This window comes from Pongo abelii, chromosome 23 (genome assembly GCF_028885655.2).
Source record: "Pongo abelii isolate AG06213 chromosome 23, NHGRI_mPonAbe1-v2.0_pri, whole genome shotgun sequence".
Classification (NCBI taxonomy): domain Eukaryota; kingdom Metazoa; phylum Chordata; class Mammalia; order Primates; family Hominidae; genus Pongo; species Pongo abelii.
The window spans coordinates 22,864,310-22,876,478 of record NC_085929.1 but is presented as its reverse complement, the minus strand read 5'-3'; the positions used below and the strand labels follow the sequence as shown (position 1 = coordinate 22,876,478).

At 34.7% G+C, this 12,169-nt stretch overlaps 1 protein-coding gene across 1 annotated transcript in view; it reads left to right on the top strand.

The window, feature by feature from the left end:
* The window catches only part of LOC100449536 (ankyrin repeat domain-containing protein 36A), a 137,127-nt gene that overhangs the window by 6,371 nt on the left and 118,587 nt on the right, over positions 1–12,169 (top strand). The window contains exons 4-6 of the mRNA XM_054543008.2: positions 4,111–4,217; positions 5,703–5,840; positions 8,290–8,357. Coding sequence (XP_054398983.2) covers positions 4,111–4,217; positions 5,703–5,840; positions 8,290–8,357 — 313 coding nt within the window. The remainder of the gene's footprint in view (positions 1–4,110; positions 4,218–5,702; positions 5,841–8,289; positions 8,358–12,169) is intronic.

The window sequence follows — 12,169 nt, the reverse complement described above, 5'->3', positions numbered from 1 at the left end:
TTCATGACAACTGAATTTGGGAAAGGCAATAGTTAAGTGTTTTTCCACTAAATTACTTTTTTTCTAATCAGTGTGAAGTGACACAGGAAAGTAAAATTGGCCCTTATAAACAGGCTTTATTTTAAATTTCAAAGAAAATTAAAGAATTTCGGAATAAATGTACATCTTGTTGCTGTTGACAAGTATTGTATGTGAAGGTGATTTCATTTGAAAGTGATTCCTCTGTGGAAAGGCTTAAGAGGGAAAAATGAAGAAAAGGAGAGCAATTAGAAGTGCACAAGCTAATTTGGAAATTACGTAATGAGGGAAAATACTGTGGAGAGGGTTTTTGTGTGTTTTGTTGTTTGTTTTCAATTTATATGTTTAGACAAGGATCGCTTCGGTTTTGGGAATGATTATTCTTACTTTGGGAAAGAGTTTGTGAGTTGTAAAATTGCCTAGGGATCAACTTCGGGAGGACTCTGAGGAAACCAGGTTGGCAGTGAATAGTGGTGATGATGTGGCACACAGTTCCGCAGAGAGAAGAACACATAATTAATGGACATTATTCAATTCTGGCAGAAACAGTCACTTAGACAAGCATCTAAACTCTACTCTCAAGTCCAGAATGTCTTGATGGGCAGGTGGGAGATAAGGAGCTTATAAATAGTAAAATCAAGTTGGATTTTGAGTTTACTAGTCTCTTCTCTACCCCTACCCAGGAAAAGTAAATGAAATTTTCAGTGAATGGCTGTATCTTTTGCTCTTTCCTCTTTTCGGCCAAATCCCAAATGATGAAGGGAATTTGCCATGTGGGTGAGAGATGAGACTGAAGTGATTATCAGCTGTGCTGGTTTGCAGTTAGAATTGTGCATGGCAGTAACCTGGGGAAATTAAAAGCAAATCTCTAAGTCTAGGATATCCCCTGAAGATTTTAATATAGTAAATGTAATATTTACTATTAAATATTACTGGACCTGTATGTTTTAAAATATTTCCTTGAAGCTGGGCATGGTGGTGCATCTAGCCAGAGCAACAGAATAAGACACTGTCTCTAACAACAACAACAAAACAATAATAAATTTCTTGAGACACTGATACGCTGCTGGTTAAGAACCACTGAATAGATAAGTGTAATATAAATTCCCATATCTCAAACACATAAAAAATCTCTAGAAGAGTTGGATGATAGGTGCTGCTTCCTTTAAATTTCTCCTTTCCAATAATATTGGCCTGACTTTTACCTGTATCTACCTCTGTGGGTGGGAAGTTAAAAGGACTATTATTTGCAGTATCTATCAGTGTAAGAATAACACCTTTTCTTTGCCACCGTCACTTATTCGCTGCCATTCATAGGGTCGTTAGAAATTTGCTATTGTGGACTCTTTTAATAAGTAGAGACTGACTCTTTCAGGACTCTGAGTCTCTTTGTTATCATTCTGGTGATTAGGTCAATTCATCATTATTAAAAGCAGGGTTCTCTCAATTACAATAGTAAAACATTCTAAACCTTTTTTTAAAGCTGAAGCTCTATTAGAGACTGCCTCAGTATGTCAGTTAAGTACATAGAACTATGGCATAATCAGGATAGCAGTTTTCAACACTGAACACCGTGAAGTCAGTAAGAATACAGAGAATGCATATAGGTCATTATTAGAGCTTTAATTGATAAGCCATTGTATTTTTATTTCTGATTTATATTTTACCTAAAATAAAAAAATTAGGTTACAATATAGAAACTAGAATAATTTAATATTATTTTAATAATTTAGTTGCAGCAGTCCTATGAACTAATTATACATTTAGTGAACAATCTGGGAAAATTAAACATAAATTATGAATGAATGAATGTTGTAAAAGTGCTCAAAGTGGGTATTATGACTCTTAGTAACAATTTTTATTGCATTCTTGGGCCTATTTTGGGAAAAAAAAATCTGGAACTAAAGAAAGGAAGTATTTTACATGAAAATACTTGTTTTATATACAGTCGCTTGGAGACATATCCATGGCAAATATAAAAATACAAGGTCTATAGTCTAAATGCGTCCCATAGATGTGTTTAGTTTGCCTGTGTAAATTGTCTCAGCATGGAAGGTTTAGGAGACTCGTGCACAGATCTGGATTCCAGGCTTCTCTTCAAGAATCCCATCTGGTGTCCCTTGAGCCTATCTCATGTTTAGGACGCTGTGCAGAGGTTGCCCCTTTCTATGAGGCATGTGGTCTCCATTTTGCTACTGTGCCTACCTAGGTACTTCACTTCCTCAGGTCATCTCCCTTGCCTCTGTAGGGATGACTTTACAAGCCCTGTTTTATAATATATTTTAGTAAATATTTCAAGGTTTTCAAGACATTTTATATTTATTTAAATATGGAGTCTATATTTTATATAAATCCCTTGGTAATAGGGTTGAACTTTTGAATTTAGATGGTGGTGTTTTATAAACTATTTTTCTTTATATATACCATAAATAATCATCTTCCCATTAGAATGCATGTAAGCTTTTTAAGGTGAATCATGGTATAGTTGCATAGGTTATGCATATTGCAGACAACGTTATATTTTTCTCTTCAGCATTGCCTCCTAAAAATGCAAGTAATTGGCCGGGCGCAGTGGCTCATGCCTGTAATCCTAGCACTTTGGGAGGCAGAGGCGGATGGATCACAAGGTCAGGAGATTGAGACCATCCTGGCTAACATGGTGAAACCCCCTCTCTACTACAGATACAAAAAATTAGCTGGGTGTGGTGGCACACGCCTGTAGTCCCAGCTACTCGGGAGGCTGAGGCAGGAGAATTGCTCGTGCTTGAATCCGGGAGATGGAGGTTGCAGTGAGCCGAGATGGCACCACTGCACTCCAGCCTGGGCGACAGAGCGAGACTCCGTCTCAAATAAATAAATAAATAAATAAATAAATAAATAAACGATGCAAATAATTTAGTGGCTTTCATTATGCTATAAATAATTCATATAGGTCATTATTAGAGCTTTAATTGATAAGCCATTGTATTTTTATTTGTGATTTATATTTTACCTAAAATTAAAAAAGTTAAGTAAGAATTAATATGGAAACTAGAATACAAATAAATTTTTAAAGGAGTTATGTACCAGGGTCCTAAGATTATAATTACATAAATATTTGCATCAGGGTCCTAAGATTGTAATTGAGAATAACGTTTCATACAGAGCTTTCTGACAGCTAAGATAAAAATATTACTAGAGAAAACCCATGGACTATTGAATAATAAGCAGTGAAAGTTCATTTGAAGCCTATCTCTATTAATTCAGAGCCCAGCTCTCCAAATTAAAAAGAGGCTTCAAATGAACTGTCAATCGTGTCAGAATCTCAGATGACAACGTCAGGTGCGAGCACCTGACGTTGTCATCTGAGATTCTGACACCATCGATAGAAGAGAATGAGGCGAGTGTGTATCACCCAGAGGAAACCTCCACCTTTGCTGGTAAACTGTCACAACTGTATCCCTGAAACTCTCATTTCTCAAATGTTAACGTTCTCCAAAATAAGTATTTACAAATAGGGATTAGGTGAAGTTTAAAAGATTTATTAAATACCAGACACATAATGCACAGTTCTGTAACATTTTTCAAACATGGGTGATCATGAAGTCTTTCTTTTGGGGTATAATGTTCAACTTCTGGTAAAGTAAATATCCTTTGGAATATATTAATAGTTTAAGAAACACCGCTCTATAGATAATAATTTAGATCATTTATAAAAATACCTGAAACATTTATTACTGTATCTTAGAGTTTGAGGACATAGAGAAAAAAATACAGCTGCTGCCCTCAAGAAGCTCTTGGTTCAGGTGGGAAACAATAAAATCCTTGAAACATGCCATGCTAAATGCTGTGACAGAAGCAAAGATTCTTGGAACTGGGAAACGTTTGAAGTGAGTTTTGGAGATGACCAGAGTTCTTGTGGTGAGGCAGAGGAGGTTGTTTCCAGGGGAAGGAGCAGAACATAGAAAAGCACCGAGGAGTGAAAAGAAAGGGACTACCTCTTATGTCCTTTCAGTTGTATATATTTAAGCTCACAGGATCTTACATAAGGTTTTCAGTTCAGTTGATAAATATGTAATTATGTGATTATAAATTGTTGCTGTTGTTTTACAGACTGAACGTCAACCACTTTTATTTGCTGTATGTCAAAGAAAACTGAAAATGGTGGAAGTTTTATTAAAGAAAAATGCAAATATAAATGCAATTGATTGTCTTAGCAGGTACAGACCTTAGTTCTTATTGTGTTGTTTTTAAACCTGAGTGTCATTGTAGAGTTGGTAGCGGTCACTCAAGTCACAAATATTACATTAGTAAGAAGACTAACTTTTAATTATTGGGATATAGTGAGAAATATCAACATAGATCGTCACTTAGGTAGAAAAACAATTATTTGGACTGAGTAACATAAAGTACAGTATATAGCAGGATTTGTCTCTCTATATAGACATTATACACATAAAAGGCTTCTATATGTAGAAAGCTCTGTATATTGATAGATGTTTGTTATTTGTAATATGATGTGGTGTTATTTATAATGTAATAATGTGATGCTTTTGATTGTATGATCTTATGTTAGCTAAAGGGGTTTCATGTTAGTTTTTCATTTCTACTGTGTTTTGATGTTGTTTTTAATTGATATGGGGAGAGGGAGAAAAGATAGCTTTAAATGGATAAAACTTTAATGAAAACAAGCTTTAGGTTCACACAGAACTGGATTTAATCCCTAGCTTTCCCACTTGCTAGATGTGTGACCTTGGTAACATTGCTTATCACCAAGTATGTTTTCTTCTGTGAAAAGGAGGGTAATAATATATCCTTCAAGGGTGGTTGTGTGTAAGTAGCATTATATATATATATATAATGTTAGAATGTCCAGCTAACAGAGCAAGGTGCTGATGTTTTGGAAACAATGGCTGAGCATATAAGTATGTGCGTATGTATAATATATATATATACACACACACATATGTATGTAAGAATATAATGTAAGTAACATCATATATAATATATAAATATATATTTATAGATAATATATAATCTATAATGTATATTATATATTTATAGATAATATATAATCTATAATGTATATTATATATTTTATAGATAATATATAATATACAGTATATATATTTTATATATATATGATGTTACTTATGTTACTTATACACAACCACCCTTGAAGGATATATTATCCTCCTCCATATATGTATATTTATATATATATAGTGTTTAATTAAATGCCGAACACATGCTTATCAGCATCATTAACTGAAGCTACGACTACTACTATTAGCATTCCTATTAATATTATTGTTGTAAGCCCGCAGATAGCTCTTATCTGACCCTTTAGCTGATTTTGCATTATAATGTATAGTATCAGACTAGGGAAGAAATGAATAATTTTTCACTTAAATTTGCCTACTGTAGATAGGTGGCCTGAGCATAGTTTCTTACCCATCAAAGGACTTTAAGTTAGCAACTTTATGTCATACCACAGTGGGACAAGAGGCTTCCTTTTTGTTCCTTGCTTTTAACCTTTGTGGTAACTTGCAAAGATAAACCCTTGAACACCCAAGATGCTTGTTTCTTAGTACACGTAATTGGGTTAATTCTACGTGGACAGACAACATATTAAGTTGATAAAGTATATAAACTTAGCTTTTGAAATGTCATTAAAGTTTTTAATTACCTCTCTGTTATTTTAGATCAGCCCTCATACTTGCTGTTACTCTTGGAGAAAAAGATATAGTCATTCTTCTTCTGCAGCACAATATTGATGTGCTTTCTCAAGATGCATATGGAAAGATTGCAGAAGATTATGCCATTGAGGCTGAGAATATAGTGTAAGTCTTTACATAAAAAGGCTAGTGAACACTAAATTGAAGTTTAAAATAATTGTAACAATTGCATCTTATATATCAGGTGAGATTTCATAGTTTAGTTTAAGTAGTTTTCAAGTGACAAATTTTCAAGTTTTTAAGTTTTCGAGAGTTGTGCAACTTCGTCAGCCAGAAATCAAGCAAAAGGCTAGATAAGTAGCCGTAGGTGCAGGATTCTTGATATTGAAACTTTTAGGACTTTTCTCCTTAGGGATTCCAATGTTGTACATTTTATTTCAAGTATAACCCCTATGCATAGGATAAAGTAGTTTCACATCTTTGATTTTTCTAATTAGTTATTTGGGTCTCAAAATGTCCAGTTTATCAAAAAATCTTGTGCTGTGTACTGGGGATCATCTACTATAGCCTGATCATTGAATTTTTCAAGAACTTAAGGGGTTCCCTAAGTCCAAGGAAGACAATCGGTATCTACAAGTCAGAAGGAGAAGGGGAAAGGACATTCTAATCATTGCTTTGTTTTCATTGATTCTGTTGCTGCTTTCTTGCCATTGAAAGTACTCTTGCAGTCTGGTAATGATTAACCTTTGCCACCCGGATGCCCTTTCTGTTTGAGATCCCTCAATCTTCATGTTGATCCATAAAAAGGCTTCAAAGTTACAACTGTTTTTTTTAGTTCACTTGCACATACTTATATGCTCAGCCATTGTTTCCAAAACAGCAGAACCTTGCTCTGTTAGCTGGATATTCTAACTTTATCAACATATATACTGAGCAAATTGACACTTTCACCCATAGTCAAAACCTGATGTAAAGCCCACATTTTAACCTGGGCTTCTAGACCTTCCTGGTGAGTTATTTTTTGAATCCCTTTTTTTACTCTTCAAATATTAGTTGGGTTAGTTCTAAACTGTCAGAGATATTCAAATAATATTGTAGAAAGAGATCACAGTTTTTTTCTTTATTGCTACCAGATCTGTACCCTGAGACTTTTTAAATAAACAGTGTAAGAGCTTTTCTCAGGTAGTGGAAGCTTCTATGCCATCCTTCCTTAGAGTAGGAGGCATCAACTTGTGGTTGGCCCCTCAAGTGATCTGTTTTCTATAATAATGAAGATCTCCCAAGCTGCTTGCATCACTATCTCAAGTTTGTAAAATATTTTCGGATTCTACCTTACAGGAAGCCATTCATCGGAATTATCTAAGTCTCAAGGTGGTTAGTTAGATTTCACAGAGCTAACCCTCATCCATGACTTATCGGCATTTATATGTAAAAGTAAGGCTTTGTGCTTGCTTTGGCAGCACAAATACTAAAATTGGAACAATACGGAGAAAATTAGCATGGTGAAGCATTTCATATTTTGCAGTCACGGGAAGGTCATTTGACTGTTTGCTGGCTAGCTAAGTCACAGTTTGAATCGAAACAAAATGGGTGGCCCCTTATATTAGAATTGTGATTTTCACTACAAAAACATTTGTGTAAGGTGATCTATAAACTGAGAATGGAGATAAGTAACACATGGGGTGTTGTGTAAATATTTTGTTAGTATGTATCTTGGAAATGAGAAAATGTCAACTTTCATCTACTTCATGGAACTTAAAAAAGATGAAAGTAGGGTTTTGTCTTCCATGTCAGTTGGAGATAACATCACTGATGGAGATTAACCATCATTCTAGCAAACATCTGCTGGTTCAGTTAGAGTCTATAGAGAAGTAATAGTGGTAGCCCAAGCCAGATCTTGACATCTGTTAGTTTTCTGCCCTTGGAATTGATGAGCTCAATAATAGTGTACAATCGTGTTACCTATTTTAGTGAAATAATGTATTCATAAATTTATTTATGAATTATGAAATAGTTGAGATGCCCTGAATTATAAGCCACAAATAATAGAACAATAAGCAAAATTAGAACCTAACATTTTTCTTAAACTGAAGCATTTGAATATTAGAACCTATGAAAAAATACACATTGGGTTTGATTTGGGATTTCAAAATAGTTTCAGCAATAAAGTTCAAGAACAAATTCTACTGCTTTACTGTTTCTCTGTGAATGTTAAAAATGCTGCTTCATTAAACCTATATAACAACCTAGTGAAAGAAGATAGTAAAATCTAGAAGCAGACATTGTGCCTAAGAGAAGCAACTTGTTTAAGAGCAAATACCTGTTGGCTATAGAGCCAGGACCTTCCAGTAAGAGCCAGGAAGGTGACTTTCCATTATGTCAAGCTGATGTGAGATAGTTTGCTGAGCTGTACTGCCTTCACTTCATGAGTACTTCACCTGTTTTTATTATTTAATTAGAAAGGTACTAAGAAGTTTGTAGAGCTTACAGGAGAGAAGTGTATAGGATAATTAACATCCTGATATTGTTCAAGAGACTCTAATAATTTAGTATATTTGGTAAATGTTTTTGATAATAGTATTAAAATATTAATTTCATTTATTTTTATACATAGCATTTTCAAACTAATTTCTGAATACAGAAGAAAGAAATGTGAAGAGCTTTCTATATATTGCAATCCAGGTAAGATTTCTCATAGTGAATTACTCTTGATGGTACTGCCATAGATAAAAAAGAATAAAGATGTTTTGATTACAAAAAAGCAGTTTAAAAAAATCACTGTTTAAATTGCACACATTTAAAAAATACTTAGTAGTCTAGATTTTATAATTATTTAAAAAGTTAATTGTAGGTAGTTTATAATCTCAGTATTGTTTGAAAAAAATTATTATTTAATTATGGTTCCTAATATTCTAGATGATCTTTTTGTGTAAATAAGAAGACAAATTTTTAAGGTATTACATTGCATGTTTTTTATAGTCACGTAATAATGAATTAGACTTTTTATATAATTAGAACTTCTATTTAATTTGTAAAATAAATTCTTTGCAGTTAGTAAATGAATCAGTAATTACAGTTGGCCCTTGAGCAACATGGGATTTAGTGCTGCCAATGCCCATGCTGATGAAAATACATATTTGGTATGTTATATATATTATATATTGTATTCTGAATACAAGAAGGTAAGCTAGAGAAAGGAAGCTTTTGCAGTAGTTAAAGCTGTAGTTTCCTTGTAGTTTGATGCTTGAACTACTATCAATCTAGTGTAAGGTGTTCACGCATCCATGGTAAAATAAAGTAAATTTACTCCATTTACTCATTTTAAAATGTTGGTCTTTTTCTTGCCCTTATGCCTTCTTCATTTGTTTTACTTAAATTTTTATTTATAAAAAAACAATAATAGTTGGTAGGGACTTTTTTTCCTGTGAAAACCATCAATGAAGAGGCCATGTTGATCTAGGAAATATAAACATATGTATTTGGTAGCAGTAGAAATATAAAGCAGATGCAGAAAAGAGGTACAGTTAATATGATTTAGTGAACATTGAATGTAAAACATTAGTGGGGAGAGAGAAATCTTGGATCATTCATAGGTTTCCAGGTTGTGTACTGGCCTTTATACTGCACAGGAGAAAGGAGTAGGATGTGTTCACTGAATGGAGAAGTACAGCTGGTCAACAGGGAAGAGTAACTTCCCTTCCCTCCAACTCTGAGGTTGGAGATGCAGACGTAGAATGATGTTATTATAATTCTTAGGCAAAGTCATCGATCTCAACTGTCCATGATGCAGATGTAGAATGAGAAGGCATCCAGTGACAAAACCCTGGGAATGTCAACATTCCCTCCCGCCCCCAGAAAAAAAAGAGTTGGTAAAGGAAAATGAGCAGTGGCTAGAGAAAAGTAGGAGAGGAGTCAGAGGAAGTGATGTGGCAAAAATAAAAAATGTGAGAATTTTAAGGAGGGAGTATCAATTCTAACAAGTAAGGTTACTAAAAAGCCAATTAGATTTAACTTTTAAAAGCTCTTTGGTGGTACCCTTTTCAAAAGAACCATTTTTGAGGTGTAACGTGGGCTGTTGATGTGATTGGTATGTCTGGTGTCCAAATATGGAGGAACAAATCTACCAAGATCCTACGTAACTCTTTTGTAACTGCAGAAGCTACGTGCACAGGGTCAGGGAAAATGGTCTTGACTTCTGAGTACATGTGCCCACACTTTTACAGAATTGTGAAAACCTAAGGGTAATGTGTGAGAAAAACTGTGGTCTTCTTATCTGCTCCTTGTGGAAATACTTAGTTTGTACTGAAATCCCTGATAAGTTCTTCTGGATGCATTCTGAAACAAAAGTCTGGCAGCAGTAACTGGAACCAGCTTGTCCAAAGCACATACATCCCAACTCCCTCCAACATGGAATCATAACACAGCCACATTTCAAGAGTTTCAAGTTTCAATTGGAAGTAGTCTACAGAGGAGCAGTTTGGAGAAGCTGACATCTTATATAATGTTATGGAGAAAAATATAAGGTGATATGCTAAGTATACCAAGTCTCTGTGTTCTGGGACACTTTGTTTTAGTGCAGTTCCCTTTTCATGACCTCTTCTAATATCTCTGCTTTTACTGTTTTCTTTTGAATTTCATCCCTAAAGAAAATATTATTAGAACACACTCCTAACATAGGTATTTTTGACAACTATATATGATTTTCTTTTAAGAGAATTAGCTACCTATTCTAAAGTATATCTGGTATTCTATTAATCTTCAATGCTAAACTTCTTTATATCTTTAGCACAATGACAGTGTAAGTGATGCTGGTCCTTTAAGATTTTAAGTTTCTTTTAAATTTTCAAACTTTAAATGTCTTTTAAATTTTCAAATTAAGTTAAGACAGTTAAGGTGTCTTTTAACTTTTCAAACTTGACATAGTTTTAATGTAAAACACTTTTCTGGTATTATATTTCTTCAAATATTGGTAATCTGTTACTTAGCTGGAATATTTGGTCAGTTGGATTACCACACCTTTAACCATCTATATATAACTTTCTTGATTTTTTTTTTTTTTTCTTGAGATTGAGTCTTTTGCAGTTTCCCAGGCTGGAGTGCAATAGTGTGATCATAGCTCACTGCAGCCTCAAACTTCTGGGTTCAAGTGGTCCTCTTACTTCAGCCTCCTAAGTCGCTGAGACTGCTACTAGCATATGCCACCACCCCAAGCTAACTTTTTTATTTTTTATTTTTTAGAGACAAGGGTCTCTCTCTGTTGCCCAGGCCAGTCTCAAACTTTTGGCTTCAAGTGATCCTTCTGCCTCAGCCTCCCAAAGTGCTGGAATTATAGTCATGAGCCATCGTGCTGGTCCATAACTTCCTTTATTCCCCAAAATGAGTTTAAAGTCCTATTGGCCCTTAATAATAAAAACCCACTGTTTGGGAGGAGAAGTGGATAACTCCTCCTACATTTTAAATGCAGTTTTTGACTTTTTGACCTGTTCTGTGAAGAACTGCCTTTAACAAATGATTTTTAGTTTTAATAGATATTTTTAGTTTTATAAGAACTTAAGAAAAAAGATTAGAAACAAATTAAGTGAGCTCTATGATTGATAGTACAGTATTATATCCGGTGGCTACATATATTTCTATAATTATCACAATGACCTGAATGATGCAAATTATTTTATGTATGTTTTTATTAATATATATATTTTTTGAGACTGAGTCTCGCTCTGTTGCCCAGGCTGGAGTGCAGTGGCGTGATCTCGGCTCACTGCAACCTCTGCCTCCTGGGTTCAAGCGCTTCTCCTGCCTCAGCCTCCCAAGTAGCTGGGACTATAGGTGTGCACCACCACGCCCAGCTAATTTTTATATTTTTAGTAGAGATGGGGTTTCACCGTGTTAGCCAGGATGGTCTCCATCTCCTGACCTTGTGATCCGCCCGCCCCAGCCTCCCAAAGTGTTTGGATTACAGGCATGAGCCACCGCCCCCAGCCTACTAATACATTTTAGAGACAGGGTCTCACTCTGTTTCCCAGGCTGGAGTGCAATGGTTATTCACAGGCACAATCTCCACTGCAACCTCGAACTTTTGATCTCAAGCAATCTTCCTGCCTCAGCCGTTGGAGTAGTTGGGACTACAGGTGCGTGTCATTGCACCTGGCCTGATCCCCAATTATTATAAAAGAAACCTTGGTGAGTTGAAGACAATTGGCTGTGATCTTTTTGTTTCTCTTCTAGAAGCTTTCATACTATGGGGTATATTTTTAATCATCCATATTCTCAATTTTTTATTCTGGTTAAAATAGGATTGCTGCTTGTTTTTCTTTTTTTTTTTTGGCATAATTATTTCTATTCCTTTATGGATGTATTCATGCGGAAATACAGGAATCTCAAAGGCAACTGTTAAGGAAAACAGATTAGGGAAAGGTATTCTATAAACAGCCTCTGATTGTAGTCACAGGTCACATCACCTTAAGGAAAACTAATTTCATATAATGCCATTATAT